Genomic DNA, 19,550 nt, shown 5'->3' with positions numbered 1-19,550 from the left:
TATCATATATTTACCTTAAGCCACAAACGGACTATTTTCAAACAATTTAGTCTGTACATCAGCATTAAGATAGTTTTTATATCAGTTGATAGCTCTGATAAATCAATGAAACAGTTACAGCTTATAAACATGTTTTAAATTGTTGCTTTGGATTTACTTTTTTGCCTTTTCCTTGTAGTTTTAAAGTAATTTTAAATAGTACAGTGGAGGGGGAAGTATTCAACATGTCAAGTTTTGGAAATATTATTTCTTAAGGAGCTGTTGATGTGGAATTAAACTAGATTTTGATAAAACCCCAAACAATACAAACATGAAAATGACATAATAAAAAAAAATCTGAAAAAAAAAAGGTTATGTGTAATAACAGTTTAATGACACAAGGAGAATAGACTGACCTACTGAAATGTATTAAATAAATTTTTAAAACCTTTATTTATATTTATATTTAAGTATACTTATATATATTAAAATATTTATATATTTAAATATATTTAATATCTTTATATAAAGGGGTTTTGTTGGTGATGACAGCTTAAAGACGTCTCTCATATGGATAATAAAGTCACATCCATTGCTTAGGTGGGTTTTTTTAAAAGTGTGTAAAAATCTTGATGGCTTTGTGGGTCTTGTCTGTCAAATCTGATTTTTTATTTCGTATTCTCTATTGGATTTAGGTCAGGTGATTGGGTGGGCCATTCTACAGCTTGATTTGCTTTCTCTAAAAGCATTTGAGAGTTCCCTTGGCTGCGTTTTCAATTTTTATCTTGCTAAAATGTGCACCCTGGTTTCATCTTCATCATCCTGATAAAGTATATGTTGGACTAAAGCAGTCAAATTCATTTACAATGGCGAAGGGCAGAAGGTTGCTGAATTAATTCTGAAAGATTTAATCTCCTGTCTGGGCATTCACTGCCTTTCTACATCTCCCTTTCTTCATGTGTTCAATACTTTTTTTCTGTGTCATTTTATTTTATTACACATAACTTAATTAGTAACTAATCCGATTTATTTTCTTTGCAAATATGGATGTTTTTGGTTGTTACCAACATCTGGTCAAAATTTCAAGTCAACAGTACCTTTAGAAATATGTTTTCTGAGAAAAAAGTTAACTGTTTAATACTTATTTCCTGCACTGTATGTACAAGTTATTTTCAAAAACAAAAAATGTACTGTCAGTTTATTACCAGATTTTTGAACATCAATCCAGACAATATATCACTTCTTTTTATTTTAAATGTCGTTAATGTCACTTTTTTCAATCTTACTAACATCAAAACATATTGGAGGAAAGATCAAGGTTCACTGTGTACTGTACATGATGATGTTGTGCTACAGTAGATACTCGTTATGAGTGGTGTTCATTTGGGCTATTGTTTGACCAGATTAACAGGATATCTGTAGCACTCGCAAATGCTGTTCTTTGCCATATTGTTGCTTCTATCATTGAAATGTATTCCTGACACACATATTGTTGTCATGGCCATTCAGATTCTTGCCAGCATCTCCCATGAGAGATCCTGCCAGTTTAGTCATTTCACAACTACAGTGAATTAATTAATGATTAGTTTCTGCCCTGTCTAGGCTTTTCTTATAGTTTCCATAATGGCATAGTAAAGACCTGAATAAACGGAGCTCACGTAATGGATTTGGCAGAGCGATGTTGCATCGTGCCAAAACTCAGCAGTGCTAAATGCTAATTTGAGACAGTTTTGTTGATCCAGAGAGGTGTCAAATGGCAAGATTTACAGCTATTACACAGCCAAATCATAGATAGAGATATAATAAAAAATAGATGGATGGATGTTTGGAAGGAACGAAGCAAAGAAGGAATAGATGGATGGATGGATGGATGGATGGATGGATGGATGGATGGATGGATGGATGGATGGATGGATGGATGGATGGATGGATGACAATATAGGATGTATATTTTAGTATTCAGATACAGTGTATTAAGTTTTTTTGCTTTAAGATTGAAGAATGGATGTATGGATGGATGCATAATTATGGACTTTAGGGTTGATTACAGGACATTTATTTAGGTATGTGATTTGTATTTTGCTTTAAGATGGATGGATGGATGGATGGATGGATGGATGGATGGATGGATGATATAGAATGCATATTTGGATATTTAATGTATATTCAGAAACAGTGTATGATGTTTATTTGCTTTTGGATACAAGAAGGAATGGATGGATGGATGGATGGATGGATGGATGGATGGATGGATGGATGGATGGATGGATGGATGGATATTTATGGAATTTAAAATAGATGTAATGACATTTATTTAGATACAGTTCATGATGTTTATTTGCTTTAGGATGGATGGATGGATGGATGGATGGATGAGGATATAGGATGTATATTTGGATATTTGAAGTATATTCAGATTGAAATATTTATTTGCTTTAGTATGGATGGATGGATGGATGGATAAATATGGCCTTGAAGATCGATGGAAGGACAATTATTTAGATATATGATGTTTATTTGCTTTAGGATGGAATGATGGATGGATGGATGGATGGATGGATGGATGGATGGATGGATGGATGGATGGATGGATGGATGGATGGATGGATGAATGGATGATATAGGATACATATTTGGATATTTGATGCACATTTAGATACAGTGTATGGTACTTATTTGCTTATGGATGGATGGATGGACAGATGGATGGATGGCTTGGTAGATGATAATTATGTAATTGAAAGATGGATGGAAGGATTTATATTAAGATACATGATGTTGATGTGCTTTAAGAAAGATGTATGGTGATGATTATGGATAGATGGATGGATGGATGGATGATGATGAAATGGAAGATGAATGGAAGGATATATTCAGATATATGATATTTAATTGATTTAAGATGTATGCATGGAGGGATGGTGGATTTTAAAATAGTTAATAAGGCTTAAGACATATGATGATAAAATAGATATATATATATTTTAATAGATTCAGTTTATTAGTTTTAGGATGAATGGCGACAGCAGATGGATAATAGATACAACAAACATTCAGCCTTTCTCGTTCTTTATAAGTGTAGACACATAAATGTACCATTTTTACATGCAGCACTATAACATGTATGTATTATGCATATACAACTAAGAAACATAATCTATGAATCTTTCATGTCAGGAAGCTTTTATGAATGTCCTTTCTTTCTTTTCTTTTATTAAGTAAATAATTTTGATTTAACCGTCAGATCACTTAACCCCTACCCCCAAACCTGAACATAACCATTTTCACAGTAAACAAAAAGCAAATGCGCAGGTTTTAATTTTCCTGGGTTTGCGTGCGCAACAATTGGGCGGAGCTTAAGTTTGTATCGATGTCACCCCAAAGGGGCTAAAGACTCGTTATTAAGGTGAATCATTTGAAGCACTATGAGTCGACTCTTTTATAAATGAATCAGTAATTTTAAACACTGCACACTTTCCTATTTAAGCCTTAGCTGGATATTTGACTTCACTTAGAGCTGTGTTACACAATACATGGAAGGTCGTTTTCACACATCCAATATAGGGGCTCTTTAAATAAAGATGGCATTTATTTACTTTAGGGTATTTGGATGAATATATTGACCACATTTACTTACTTTCTGATATTCAGGTTCAATAATAAATCAGAGCGCTGATAGATTTTTCAGCTTAAATTCACATGCACGAAGAACTCATTTTCTCACCTCTGGTGTGTTATTAATGATCATTATATTTTAGTTAATAGCGCTACTCATTATTAGACAATGCATTTAGGCCATCTTTTATTATCTCTGCCATTTTACTCTTCAATATATTCATTATTTTTGGTTAGTTTTATAAGCTCACGCTTCTGTTTCAAATCAGACATCGAAGTCTGGCTCAAAGAGTCATTGTTTAAATATTGACAAATTGTAGGTCTCGTCCTTCATTCAAGCACTCATGGACCTATTCTTGGAGACGTGACACGACTCAAAGGATTATTAAGCACTATAAGCAAGTATGTTTTAATCATTACCTTCTCAAGTCTGTCATATTTCATCCACACAATAACAAGAAGAGCATATTAATGATGTGGAGAACAGCTTTGTGCAGGATTACAGCTATATGCTAAAGAAAATGATTGAATATCTAAGAAAAGCAGTGCATATTTCCCATGGCAATTGTTAAAGGAACAGCTGCTCGATATCTTGTAGGTATGGGAACCTTTCACTTGTGACGTATTATTGATTCAAATAAAATGTATGTATACACAAAAGAAAGAAAAATCCCTCCAAGAAACCCATTAGTGAAATACAATACAAACAAAACTAGAGTGCAAATCAGCATGGCGGTATTGCTCTGGACAGCTGGGATTTCAAAGGTGTTCTTTCTGCTCACATCTGGGCACACACCTCTTCTAAGCTCCCTGATGAAATGGTATTGTGCATGCGAGTTCACTCATTTTCAATGTTTGCGTATGACTTATCGAGGCCAGTTTTTTTTCAAAAGAAGGTCAAAGTTGCACCTTCATCTAAAAGACCTGGCCTCCAAGAACGATTCAAAACATGAAAGCTTTTTTCTTCTTGGTTCGTTCAGAGTGCACGCGTTCTTGTATAATGCAGTATGGTGAACTCTTTAGAAAAAGCATAGGTAAACAGTAACAGTTGCAAGGTTAGTCAGCTCTATATAAGGATTAGTTTACCCAAAACATGAAAATTGTTTTCTTAATTAACCTCATGTTATTTCAATCTTCTGAGAGTTCTTTTTAACTTCGAAACACACATTAAAATCAAATCGGAAAGCTCCCTGTTCCTCCATAGTGAGCAGGGGTCACCAAGCTTGGATTTAGCTCTAAACATGCCTCAACAGAAGTTTCTGGTATACCAAATAAGACCTTCGTACGCTTGTGCAGGTGTGTTTGGCCACAGCCATATCAACATGCAGTCCAAAACCGGTTAGTCACTAAAGCTAAGTAGGGCTGTGGCTGTTCAGTACCTGGATGGGAGACCACATGGAAAAACTAGGTTGCTTTTTGGGAGTGGCGTTAGTGAGGCCAGCAGGGGGTGCTCAACCTGCGGTCTGTGTGAGTGCTAATGCCCCAGTATAGTTAAGGCGGCAATACACTGTCAGTTATGTTAGATGAGACGTTAAACTGAGGTCCTGTGGTTATTAAAAGTCTCATGGCACCTCTCGTAAAGAGTAGTGGTGTAATCCTGGTGTCCTGGCTAAATTCCTTACATAATGGCCCATCATAGCCTCTCAATCATGCCTATCCACTGAATTGCCTCTACCACTGTCTCTTCACCACCACTATCTGGTGTGTGGTGGTGCAGTTGTCCTGTGCATCCCTCCCCACCCACCCAAAAGTCCAGAAAAGGAATAAAAAAACATTGTCAAAATATTAATTTTGCCAAAAATTCTTCAAAAACAACATTGTTTGCCTGTCTCCCACATCCGATCAGAGTGTACATTATTACAGGCAACACAAGGCTTGTGTGTTGTGTTGTCCTATTGACTCTAAGGCCGTACTCACACTAGGTACAGTTGCCTCGAACCGGGCCAAAGCACGCTTGTCCCCCCTCCCGTCTCCCCTGACGGCCCGCGCTCACACCATATCGGGCCTCGGCACGCTTACGTCATCGCTGCTGCGCTGTTCAGAAGCGCTCTCTATGGCAAGCCTTTTTAGCATTTAAATCTTTGTTCTGACTCCATAAATATATTTAGAGATATCTCTAATTATATTTTGACTAGTCATAATTATAATTCGACTAGTCAGAATAACAATTAGAGATATCTGCAATTAAAATTGTACTAGTACGAAATCAGATTGGAGATATCTGCAAATATATTATGACTAGTCATATTCCTCCATTGACTTCCATTGAAAAATATTTGCAGATATCTCTAACTGAGTTTTGACTAGTCACAATTGTAATTAGAGATATCTTGGAGTTTTTACTAGTCATAATACATTTGGAGATGTCTTTAATTCATCATATTTAGAGATATTTACAAATATATTTGAAGATCTCTAATTAATTTACTAATAGTCGAATTACAGTTGTAGATGTCTAGTCAAAATATAATTAGAGATATCTCTAAATATATTTATGGATAGTCAGAACAAGGTTTAAATGCTAAAACGGCTTGCCATACGCTCTCACTCAGTAGCACAGTGGAGATTTCTCTAGTTATATCATTTCAGTCGTTTGATATGCCGTCAAATATTTCGCCAAACAGTCCTTAGGGATGCGGGGACACGCAGTCAGATATTTCGCCGAACAGATCCGCCACTTTTGGCGCTCATAAACAATCATTAAGCTCTCGTGCTGCAGGAATGAGGAGGTCTGCTGAAGGCGCGCAGCTGGCGTGCTGTGAGGAGTTTGCGTCTTTAATAAACTACGGCAGTTTGCTTTCACTGAACAGTAAGAATGATTAATAAATCCATATCAAACAGTCCCTTAAAAGTCACGTCTCGCTTTCGGTTTCGGGCTTTGGCACGTTTTGCACTCACACACAAGCGTACCGCGCCAAAGCCCAAGTGTACCGCGCTCAGGCACACCTCTTCCAACCGGGCCAGGGCGGGCCAAGTGAACCGTGCTTGAGCGTGATTCAGCGCACTCACACTTCTCAAACGATCCGGGAAACGGGCCTGGGCACGGTACGGATGGCATAGTGTGAGTAGGCCCTAATAGCAATATGTCATACTGTCCATTGTGAATGTGAACCCTGAACTGTCATGGAAGAGAAGATATTGGCAAGCAAAGTTATATTGTAATTACAGTATTGCGGGATGCACCGTAATGAAAAATCTGCATTGTGAATGCAGATTAATGGTTATTTATTTTACATTAAAAAAGGGTTAACCCATTGCCTTCAAAGCAACAAGTTGATGTTACTTGAAAAGTTCTATAAGCCCAGTGACTTAACTTTTCTAACTATGCACATAGTTTTTTTTTACTCTTTTTTTTTTTTTTATTTTAAGTCAAGTAATCGCTTTTTATAGTGTGGGCCGGAATTCTGCATGCGCTTAGCCGAAAGCCAAAACCTGAAAATGAAATAGCTTTAAAAAAAAATGTATTAATTCATCAAATATTATAAAGTCATTTACTCGATACATACACATTAACTCGACACATTTAATTATTCTAATAGGCATCTTTTTACCAGCTTAACCTAAACAGCATAGCAGCACTATTGAAGCTTTAGGAACATGAATACATAGAAATGCCTTGTCTGCACTATATTTTAGAAGACCTTATTTTTCCGATGAGCATGTGCAATTCATTTATAGATAAATAAAGTTTGCATGTACATGATTGTAATATCCACAGAGTGGAATATAGAGCTATTTCAAAATTTGCACACAACACACATACAAGCTAGTGAAGCTAGTGAAACCTCCCTTGCATGGGTATTGAAATGAATGTATATCATAGTGCACAACTTTCCATGTCCGTTGTGAAAGTTGCTTCACATAGCAAAGTGACTACAGCTGTGGGAAAGGGAAACCACTCCACCAAATCAGTGTTTTTTTTTTTTTTTTTTTTCAAATCATAATTTTTGGTCTGAAAATGGTCTAGTATTCACAGTTTTTTCCATACAAAAGAGCTTTGTATGATTACAGTTGAACCTCTGAAGTCACAGTTTGAATTCTCATGATAAACAAAGGTCTAATGGATTTGTAACAACAAGAGGGATAGTGAATAATAAAAGCGGTTTTATATTTTGGTGAACTAATCCCTTAATTCTTGATCAGTTTACTTAATGAGTCTATCAGTGTTTGGTTTCGATTGATCAATTAAGTGCTTAGTTGCCACAAATCCTGCAAGTGCCATTAGCAGAAAGAATGACTGATGACTTTTCAATATATTTGGGAGACTGTCGGAAATCAACAGCGCTGAACATGTTGAGAGTGTCACATTATAGCACCGTGTGACGGTTCAATCATGGATCCAGACAGGGCTGCTACAGAATTGCAGGGACGAATGGAAACCTGTCGCCTTTACCATTGGCAGGAAGATAGATGGAACAAGTGATTATTGACATTTTGTGCTTCCAGTTAATCAGATAAAAGAGTGTCCATGTCTCAGCAAAGCCTAAAATTACTTTAAGTGTGGGTACAGTATTTAAGGCAACTTTAGATCAAACTAAATTGAATGCTGGCTTAAGCAAAACTTGACTCTAAGACTGTTTACAAATGGTATTAAGATCTGTTTTTTTTTTTTTTTTTTTGCTAACTCAATCTTAAGAGTACTTTGGCAAGCCCTTTTAACATGTACTGTAATTTGTAAATTGCTCTATTATGTATAATTATTGTAGCTAGTATCTAGTATACTAGCTCATAGTAGCTAGTAACTACACTGTTAGACTTTGCCACAATTTTACAGTTAATTACTCGAAAATGGCCAGTAAAATACCTCATATATTCATAATTTTTACATTTACACTTAGTCATTTAGCAGACCCTTTTATCCAAAGCGACTTACAAATGAGGACAAGGAAGCAATTTACACAACCAAGAGCAACAATGAATAAGTGCTATAGGCAAGTTTCAGGTCTGTAAAGTCTAAGAAGGGAAGTATTAGTAGTATTTTTATTTTTATTTTTTTTTGGTACAGTTAGTGTGATATTCAGAGAGGCAATTGCAGATTAGGAAGTGTAGTGGAGACTAAATAGTTGGGTTTTTAGTCGTTTCTTGAAAGTAGCGAGTGACTCTGCTGTTCTGATGCAGTTAGGGAGTTCATTCCACCAACTGGGCAGATTGAGCGTGAGCGTTCGCGAAAGTGATTTCTTCCCTCTTTGGGATGGAACCACGAGGCGATGTTCATTCACAGAACGCAAGTTTCTGGAGGGCACATAGATCTGCAGAAGCGAGAGCAGATAAGAAGGAGCAAGGCCAGAAGTCACTTTGTAGGCAAACATCAGAGCTTTGAATTTGATGCGAGCAGCAACTGGCAGCCAGTGCAAACGGACTAGCAGCGGAGTGACATGTGCTCGTTTAGGTTCATTGAAGACCACTAGTGCTGCTGCATTCTGGAGCAGTTGAAGAGGCTTGATAGAGTTAGCTGGAAGCCCAGCTAGTAGAGAGTTGCAGTAATCCAGTTTGGAGAGAACAAGAGCTTGAACAAGGAGTTGAGCTGCATGTTCAGATAAGAAGGGTCGGATCTTTCTGATGTTATAGAGTGCAAATCTGCACGATCGAGCAGTTCTAGAAATGTGGTCAGAGAAGTTTAGTTGGTCATCAATTGTTACTCCAAGGCTTTTCACCATTTTGGATGCAGTAATGGTTGCCCCATCCATCTGGATTGAAAAGTTATGGTGTAGAGTCGAGTTGGCAGAAACTACATGCATTTCCGTTTTTGCGAGGTTCAGCTGAAGATGATGATCTTTCATCCAGTGTGAGATATCCAACAGGCAGGCTGAGATGCGAGCTGGAACCGAGGGATCATCAGGATGAAAAGAGAGGTATAGCTGGGTATCATCAGCATAGCTGTGATTTATTAATTATGAATATTTCATTAATTATTAATAATTTAATAATTAATGATTTATTAATGATTTATTAATTATGAATATTAATTACTACTGTAATATGCACTGTAATGTGGGTCACTTTAAATCCTTTTTCAGTAACTTACTGCATTTGAGGAATTTGCAGTACTCTACTGTAATCAAGTACTGCTACTGTAGTTGAAGACACAAATGAGACAGTTAATGAAACATTACATTTATTTACTGCAAAAACGACCAGTAAAATACCACATACATTCTTTACAGTTAACTACTGTTATATGCACTGCTATGTGGGTCACTTTAAAACCTTTACAGCAACTTACTGCATAATGGGAATGTGTGGAGTTCTTCTGTTATCAAATTAGTTAATTACCTCTACTGTAGTTAAAAAGAAAAATGAGACAGTTAATGAAAAAAAAGTTATTTACTGCAAAAATGTCAAGTAAAATATCACATATATGCTTTACAGTTCCCTACTGTAATATGCACTGCATTGTGGGTCACTTCAAAACTTATACAGTAACTTACTGCATATAAGGAACTTGCGGTACTCTACTGTTATCAAAGTAATTAAGTACTGCTACTGTAGTTGAAGACAATAATGAAACAGTTGATGAAAAATTACATTTATATGCTGCAAAAATGCCCAGTAAAATACTACAAATATGCTTTACAGTTCACTATTGTAATATGCATTGCATTGTGGGTCCCTTTAAAATATTTACAGTAACTTACTGCAAATTAGAAATTTGTGGTATTCTACTGTAATCAAAGTAGTCAAGTACTGCTACTGTAGATGAAGACAAAAATGAGACAGCTAATGAAAAAATTAGTTATTTACTGCAAAAATGGCCAGTAAAATACCACATATATTCTTTACAGTTCACTACTGTAATATGCACCACATTGTGGGTCACTTTAAAACCTTTACAGTAACTTACTGCATGTTAGGAATTTGTGGTACTCTACTCTAATCAAAGCATTTAAGTACTGCTACTGCAGATGAAGCAACTACAGAATTACTATAACTGATTCGTTCATGTTCTTTATTGTAGTATGGTTTTAAAACACTGTAGTGTTTACTATAAATTACTGTAGTGTTTTTATGGGTTTTATGGGTTACTTTCATTCAGTATTTAATGTACTGTAGCTGTTTGTAAATCTAAAAGTTCTGCACAACAAATAAAGTTGTCTTTAAAAAAAAAACATACAAACGTAAACTTAAATTTACAACATACAAATCTGAAAACAATGTGTAACAATTTCCACAGAAGTTATACGCATCACAAATGTTTCTTGAAAGTAAAATCATATTTTGATTTATTCTTGAAAGATCATGTGGCACTTAAGACTAAATTATTCATTCATTCATTTTCTTTTCGGCTTAGTCCCTTTATTAATCTGGGGTCGCCACTGCGGAATCAACTGCCAACTTTTCCCGCATATGTTTTACGCAGCGGATGCCCTTCCGGCCGCGACCCATCACTGGGAAAGCCATACACACTCATTCGCACACATGCATACACTATGGATAATTTAGCTCACCCAATTCACCTGTACTGCATGTCTTTGGACTGTGGGGGAAACCGGAACACCAGGAGGAAACCCACGCAAACGCAGGGAGAACATGCAAACCTCACACAGAAGACTAAATTAATTATGCAGAAACTTGCATCACAAGACTAAATAACAGTGTAAAACCCTAATCTATAATACTACTACATACAATTGCAGTTTTTTATCAAATAACAAACTTGTTGTACAAAAGAGATATCTTTTAAAATTCAACAATTTCACTGGCCCCAATATCTTTCAACCAGAAGTGTGAGGATGCTGTATATGCAACATAACCACAATATGTACAATAAAAAGTTTCCTTTTTTATCTCTTTAGCAAAACCTCAGTGGGTACAGACGATGCGGGACATTGCTTTATCAATTGAAGAGAGGTTGTTCTGGGAGTGTAAAGCCAACGGGAAACCCAAACCTTCGTACAGCTGGCTGAAGAATGGAGAACTGCTGGCAGCCGAGGTAATATTCATGCAGAGCAAACAATAATGATGCCTTCGCAAAAAGATCTGAGTTGTCAGTGCAATGATCCTCATGTCAAAACTCAGCAGGAGGGCTCTGGTAAACGTATATAACAAAGTTGCATTGATTCTATAATGACTAAAGTACAGTCTTTGTTGTTGGAGTTGAATGCATGTCTATTTTAATCTCTTTTTATTGCTCGTGCTCTGTGTCACAGGACAGGATCCAGATCGAGAATGGAGCACTGACAATCAGCTCTGTAAACCTCTCAGATGCTGGCATGTATCAGTGTGTCGCTGAGAACAAACACGGGATCATTTATTTTGGTGCCGAGCTGGTGGTGTTGGGTAAGAGAGACTCCTGTACCTTCTCATTTCCAATTATCTTGGGCCTTTGTTCACTTTGCAGCTGCATCTCAGCTAGCAGAAATAGCATTTTTGCAACATTTCACAACAGAGTCTTTTGGCAGGTAGGCAACGCTGCAGAACAATGTTTTAAAAGCTTGTTGAAACACATTTTTCAACACATTTTTCAATATAATAATTTCTAATATAACTTATTTGTAATAACTGATTTCATTTTTTCTTTGTTGTGATAACAGTACATCATATTTTTTCTAGTAATTTTGCAAGCTATTAACCGAGGCTCATTGAGGATATGTGTGCAGGGCTACATTTTTGGGAACATTTTTGTAGTCTAATTGTTTAATTGTTTTAGTTGCCCCAACTTTACTTTTCTAGTTACCCCAAAATGATTTGTTCGATTATTTGGAGATCATCTACTCTTTCCTGTAGACCAGTGGTCCCCAACCTTTACCGCAGCCCAGAGTGTGGAGGGGCAAGGTTATTATAGTTAATGAAAACAAAAGAAAAAACTAAAACTAGAATTTAAAAAAAAACATTTTCATTAACTGAAATAAAAATAAAAAAAACTAAAGTTTTTTTTTAAACTAGAATTGACTGAAAATGTTTTGTGTACATACAAAAATAACTTAAGCTAACTAAAATTATAGCAAAAATGTCCCTTGATTTTATCTTTGTAAATGTATTTAATACATAATCCTACTATATGGCTTTTAGAAGTAAATCTATTTACGTCGCGCTGCCAGGTGTTTGACCATACTGCACCTCAGATTCTGTAGTCCTGCTGCCATTAGCCAGAACAAGCCAGTTCTCCTCCAGTTGCTTCCACGACAAAAACAATGTTTGGACATGACAGCAGCACATTGACAACATTAAACATGACTCAAGCAGAAATCTAAAATAATTAACTTAACACATTTATGCCCAATAATGGGTTTTACTTCTTTAGTGATTGCTATTGCGAACAAAACACTTTTAATCGGATCATCTAAGTCAGGGGTCACCAATCTTGGTCCTGGAGGGCCAGTGTCCCTGCAGGGTTTAGTTCCAACTTGCCTCAACACACCTGCCTGGGTGTTTTAAGTATACCTTGTAAATCCTTGATTAGCTTGTTCCGGTGTGTTTGATTAAGGTTGGAGTTGAAATCTGTTGGACACCGGCCCTCCAGGAACAAGTTTGGTGACCCCTGCTCTAAGTGAACTGGTTGAACTAATACACCAAATCAACTGAGTCATTTGAAATAAATCGCGTTTCCAATTACGTTAAGCACTTCTACACAACAACTTACTTTTTATATGCCTGATACCCTCTTCTGACTCAAATAAACCATTTTGGGCTCTATTTTATCAATCCATGCGCAAAGTGCAAAGCTCAGGGTGCAAACGCATTAAGGGCGTGTCAGAATCCACTTTTGCTAATTTAAAGGAGGGAAAAATCCGCTTTGCTCCGTGGCACTTGGTCTTACATGGTTGAGCCTATTCTCTTATAGGGTTTTTGGTGTGTTTTGAGAATAAACCAATGAGAGTCTCGTCTCCCATCCCTTTAAGAGCCAGTTGCGCCGCGCCATAGCGCATTTGCTATTTACATGGCGGACTTTGTAAGTGGAAAAACTGAACACTTCACTAGTGTAACCATTCAGGCTAAAATGTTTTCAACTGGGTGCATCTGGAAAGCATGAGCGTTTCGATTGCACACGTCTCTCTAATATGCACGCAAAGGTCGCACAGCTCTATTGAAAATAGTGAACTTGTGCACAGAAAAAACGCGATATGTAAACGGTCCTAAGGCTGTCGTCATTTGCAATCTTTAGCAGTCGACCTTTGACAGCAGTTGACAGCAAAGACATAATGGATTCACCTAATTTGTTGACAAATGGGTTGTGGATCCCTTCCTTGGCAGTTTGTGGAGCCTTTTCTCCTTCACAATGAAACTTTACAAAGACGTCTGTTTCTTAATCATTTTGCTAGCTTGTAGGAAAAAGTTTGGCACCTAAGTGACCAAGATATAACCGAGTGAATAAGGTCATTTTTCGACTAAAAGAATAAAAAAATATATAAATTGTTCAGACTCAGATAGTAAATAAAATGGAAATAAATAATGATTTTTTATGCGGCCCAGTACCAAATGGTTCATGGACGGGTGCAGGTCCATAGCCTGGGCGTTGAGGACCACTGCTGTAGACAACCTCTAACTAGAGCTGAAGATCTTTGCCCCAACCCGACGGGACCTGGCAGGACCCAACGGGTGGGTTGGATTTGATTTTTATCATTTTAGACAGGGTTGGATCAGGCCGGACTTGGCTTGCGCAGTAGGTAAATGAATAGTCATGTTATGCACTTCGATTAGCGCGAGAAAGTAATCAAATCATTTGTTACAACATTAAAACCCATCCATGCAAATGTAAAACAAATGATGACTTAGGAAGTTAAAAAGAGCAAATTTTGACGGCAGTCAAGCCAATCACCAGTTCAGAATGGGAACGGTCATTCTAGTCGCCAAGGTATTTCGGCGGTCGCTCATACACTGAGTATTACGGTAGAGCGCTAAACAGCAAGCTGACAGGCAAAAACATGAGGTCTCTTGCTACATTAAAACTGCTGTCATAGAAAATTAAATGGAAGTTCCTGGCTGGTGGAAGATGAACAAACAATCCTACCCAAAACTTGCAAAATTAGCCAGCTCATAACTATGCATCTTGGCCTGTAGCAGCAGCAGTGAAAGGGTGTTCAGTGCTGCTGGAAGCACCATCCTGAGGCTAAGTGTTTGTACCTAAGCCTGTTTAGATACCTAGGCCGATTTAGAGTGCTGAGATGTTACGATGTTACAGAGGACTTGTTTTATTTCATTGGTCCAACTTTCAAGTGGCCTATAGCCTACGTTTATTACTAATAAATTATGTTAAAACATATAAATGACTCCTTCCTGAAAAAAGGCAAAAGAGCTGTGTGCCTGTGCACATTTGAATAATGTCGGGCTATAAATGGGTTCATGCTGCATAAAGCTGTCAATCAATATGTATCTGTCGAGCTCGGTTCTTATCGAACCTAATTTTTATGGCACGATTACAGCTCTGATCCACCTAGATTACTCAATGGTAGCCATATTGCACCACACCACACAGAATAGCCGATTGGTAGGGAGGAGACAGAGTAATGAAGCCAATTATGAAATGGGGATGGTTAGGACGCCAATGCGTAAATTTGGTCAGGAAGGAAATCCTGAGATTTTTAACAATCACAGAGGATCAGGATCTTGGTGTAACGTATCATCCGAAAGATGGCACCCACTAACTGAACTTAAACACTAAAACCTGAACCACACTGTTCCAGTTACTGAACCACACTGTTCCAGTTACTATGACCATTTATGTGAAGCTGCTCTGACACAATCTACATTGTAAAAGCGCTATACAAATAAAGCTGAATTGAATTGAATTGAATAGTAGAGAGTCCCCATCAGTAAACTGGGGCGTTAAGACCCACACAGACCACAGAATAAGAGCCCATTGCTGGTCTTACTAACACCACTTCCAGCAGCAACCTAGCTTTCCCATGTGGTCTCTCATCCAGCTACTAACCGGGTGAAGCCCTGCTTAGCTTCAGTGGGCCAACATGTGAGAATTGCAGAAAGAAAGCTGCCGTCGCTTCAATTCAAATAAACACAATTCAAATTCAGATTTTTTTTTTTTAGCTCCATTTTGCATTTAATTCAGGAATTAAAAAACTAGTATGGCTCAAAACCATGTTTTATGTGTTATTTGTAAATTTAGTAACAAGTAGCCATGCAATAAGCAGGATAATGTACATCGAGCAGCTTGTTTTCACAGCTTAAACAAGCAATTGAAACCTATTGAAAAATGTATCATTATCACTGATCTATCTATGACTATGCAAGGTGAACTTAAGAACCTTTTTACAAAAAAAAAAAAAAACTCCACAAGCTTTTTTAAGATCATGGTGAGCTGACTTTGAGTAAGTTCTTTATGAGTCACTAGTTCAGTTGGCTCTACAAAGAAGTGACTGGTACATATTTTCAGAAAAAAAAGCTTCATTATGAAAATCAGAAGAGCTCTCAACCACTCAAACAAACTCCCTCACACACCCAAGTGCAGCGCCTCTTTTCACCATTTCCCATAAAAACATTGATTTGTCCGCATTCGGAGAAGGGCTGCCGTGCCACCGTGACTTTCAGTAATGTTAATCCGCTATTGATCGTCTGGTTGGAGATGAGGAGCTGTGGCCGTTCTGTTGACAACATGACAAAGCCACAACGGAGGAAAAACCTTCAGCAGACACTGACAAAGAGCAGAAGCAGATCTCTGTCATCGCCTCACACACCAAGATGCTGGAGAGTGCATAGGGGTCATTGAAGACACCTCTGTTTTTGATTCCTTCACTGGGTTTTTCTAATGATGTTTGTGCGGGAGCCAGAAAACCCTCCGAGGGCTAATTAGGTAAAAGAGATGCCGTTTAACAATGCTTTAGGCCGTGGCGTGTTCGCTGTGACAGTGCATAAGCGGCTTTCCCATTCGCAGTGTTGGATAAGCGCTGATTCTCGGCAGAGGAGACACATTACACCCAATTAGCGCTGGTGGTTTGGCTTTACGTCATCGCTGGCGGAAAGTGGGTTTCATGGAAGGGCTACTTTAAAAGATGGACAGTGCATTTAAACACTGGTGGAATGTCAGCTTACTGTCATGGCTTGCTTAAACAGGTTAAGTGGAATTTTGAAAGCATCCATGCCATTAAGCTTTATTTTTTATGTTATAATTTTTTTTTGTGATTTTTTTTATGTTGCAGACTTTATGTTGTTTTTGTTGTTGCTATTGTTTTTATTTGCTCTTATTATTTTGCATAAGAATGGGTGCAGTCATTTGAACCTGATTGGCAGAGTCTTCTGGTCTCATTCACTTCTATTGGAAAAAATGCTTCTTGTTGCAAACTTGTATTTTTTTATTGTATTGCTAATATGGTATACATTGCCATGAACAAAAATGTTTGTAGAGCAAGTAGTTTGACCGTTTACTGCTGTTTATAATTTCTAGTCATTTTTATATAAGCAAATGAATCGGAATTAATTAATTTAAGACAATCACAGAAAATAGAGGTCAACAGAGACAAAAGAATTTTCATAAGACTTTTTAGACTCCTACGTCATTTAAAATGATTTTCAATAAGTTTAATTCATTTTAATTATTTTTATTGTTTCGGTTTTATTGTATGTATTTCATAGCAGAAATTCATCTTCCTTACCTTAAATAATAAAAAATAGTGTAAAATAAATGTAGCATAGATATATAATGTATTAATGAAAACAAAAAAATAAATAAATAAAAAAATAAAAATATATATATATATGTATATATATATATATATATATATATATATATATATATATATATATATATATATATATATATATATATTTTTTTTTTTTTTTTTTTTTTTTTTTTTCATTAACAGCAGAAGTGCTCGAAGGCGGTGTCGAGACCATAAACAAAGGCAGGGGAAGCTTGGCAGGCTAGGAGCTAAGCTAAAGCTAACACCACACCGGCTCTCTTTACCCAGCATCTTTCTCGACAATGTATGGTCACTGGTGAACAAAATGGATGAGATTCGACTGCACATCAACAACAATAAAAAATTATGGAACTGTAATGTCATGATTTTCACAGAAACATGGCTAAACATCGGGGTACGAGACAATGCTCTATTTTTAACTGAGCACCTCACATTATGACAAAACGGCAGATAACTCCAGTAAGACCAGAGGCGGAGGATTGTGCATTTATATTAACAAAGCTTGGTGCACAAACTCTGTCGTCGTTGGAAGACATTGCTCTGCTAACCTAGAATATTTAATGGTTAAATGTAGACTGTTTTATTTACCAAGGGAATTCACATCCACCATTGTGACTGCTGCTTATATTCCTCCTGATGCTGATGCCAAGCTTGCTATGAATGAACTTCATGCAGCCATCAGCAAACAACAGACTGCTCACCCGGGGGCTGCTTTTATTGTTGTGGGGGATTTTAATCCCTCAAACTTAAAGACAGTGCTCCCCAAACTCCATTAAAACATTTTCTATCACACAAGAGGAAACAAAACCTTAGACCATGTTTACCCAAACATGGTTGAAGCATACGCTGTGACCCCCCTCCCCCACTTGGGTCAATCAGATCACCTTTCTTTGTTTCTCACCCCCAAGTACTCACCCCTCATCATACGTGTGAAGCCATCAGTGAGGATCATCAAAGTGTGGCCAGCTTGGGTAGACTCCACACACCAGGACAGGTTTCAACACACAGACTGGAGTATGTTTGCTTCCCAGGCCAACTCTGGCTCTCACACAGACATGAACAGTGACACTTCCTCTGTTCTGGAATTCATCCACACCACCATAGACAGTGTTACAACCCAGAAACAGATCACTACATACCCGAATCAGAAGCCATGGATGAGCCCTCTTTGATAGAGACAATAAAGAACCCTACACCATCATTTTCTTAACCGACCACTTACCTATCACACTCACCTCCTCAGAAGTCTAAACTGCTCTGCCTCAGATCAGTGTGCGTAAGGCTGCTGGACCAGACCGTATTCCTGGGCGCATCCTCAAAGCATGTGCAGAACAGCTCGCTGGGTATTCACGGACATTTTAAACCTGTTGCTTATCCTTGCAGCTGTGCCAACATGCTTTAAAACCACCTGTATTGTGTCAGCCCAACATGCCTGAATGACTACCGCCCTGTAGCACTCACACCCATCCTCATGAAGTGCTTCGAGCGGTTGGTCCTAGCACATCTAAAAGACTCTCTGCCATCCACACCCTCTAAGCTAATGATCAAACTTAGAGACCTGGATTTCGACATGTCTCTCTGCAACTGGGTTATGAACTCTCTGACTAACAGACCTCAGAATGTTAGATCAGGCCACATCTTCTCCACTATCATCACACTCAACACTGGTGTACCACAGGGCTGTGTGTCAAGCCCTTTCCTCTACTCCCTTTTTACTATTGACTGTAGGCCTGTGAACAGATCCAATACCATCATCAAATTTGCAGATGACACCACAGTGATTTGTCTAATCAGCAACAATGATGAGACTGCCTACAGGGGGGAGATACAGCACCTGGCCACTTGGTGCACCGACAATAATCTGCTCTTTAACACCAACAAGACTAAGGAGCTCATTGTAGACTTCAGGAAAGGAAGAACAGGCTCACATGATCCCATCCACATTAATGGGATGGCCATTGAGCCTCTCTCATCCTTCAAGTTCCTGGGGACCCAGACCTCAAAAGACCTTTCCTGGACCACCAATACCTCCAGCCTGGTCAAGAAGGCTCACCAGCGCCTTTTTTTTAAGGCAACTTAAGAAGAACCAGCTTTCATCAGCTGTCTTGGTGAACTTCTACCGCTGCACAATAGAAAGCATCCTGACCAACTACCAAATACCACAGTCTGGTATGGAAGCTGCTTTGTTGGTGAGAGTAAGGCACTGCAGCGGGTGGTGAAAACTGCCCAACGCATCACAGGGTAAACACTGCCTGCCATTAAGGACATCCAGAAGAAACACTGTCTCCGCCAGGACACCTCTCACCCTGCTCACAGGCTCCCCCGGACAAAAACCATCAGACTAAGGAACAGCTTTTTCCCCAG

General features: G+C 37.9%; 1 protein-coding gene across 3 annotated transcripts in view; it reads left to right on the top strand.

Annotated features, from left to right (window-relative positions):
* cntn3a.2 (contactin 3a, tandem duplicate 2) overlaps positions 1-19,550 on the top strand; it is a 212,462-nt gene that overhangs the window by 125,142 nt on the left and 67,770 nt on the right. For all 3 annotated transcript variants that reach the window (XR_012399022.1, XM_001340803.10, XM_073939892.1), the window contains exons 9-10: positions 11,388-11,524; positions 11,742-11,871. Coding sequence is in view for 2 of the 3 variants with exons in the window: in XM_001340803.10 (XP_001340839.6) it covers positions 11,388-11,524; positions 11,742-11,871 (267 nt within the window). In the remaining variant the exon portion in view is untranslated. The remainder of the gene's footprint in view (positions 1-11,387; positions 11,525-11,741; positions 11,872-19,550) is intronic.

This window comes from Danio rerio, chromosome 23 (assembly GCF_049306965.1).
Source record: "Danio rerio strain Tuebingen ecotype United States chromosome 23, GRCz12tu, whole genome shotgun sequence".
Classification (NCBI taxonomy): domain Eukaryota; kingdom Metazoa; phylum Chordata; class Actinopteri; order Cypriniformes; family Danionidae; genus Danio; species Danio rerio.
This window is presented reverse-complemented; position numbering and strand designations above follow the sequence as displayed.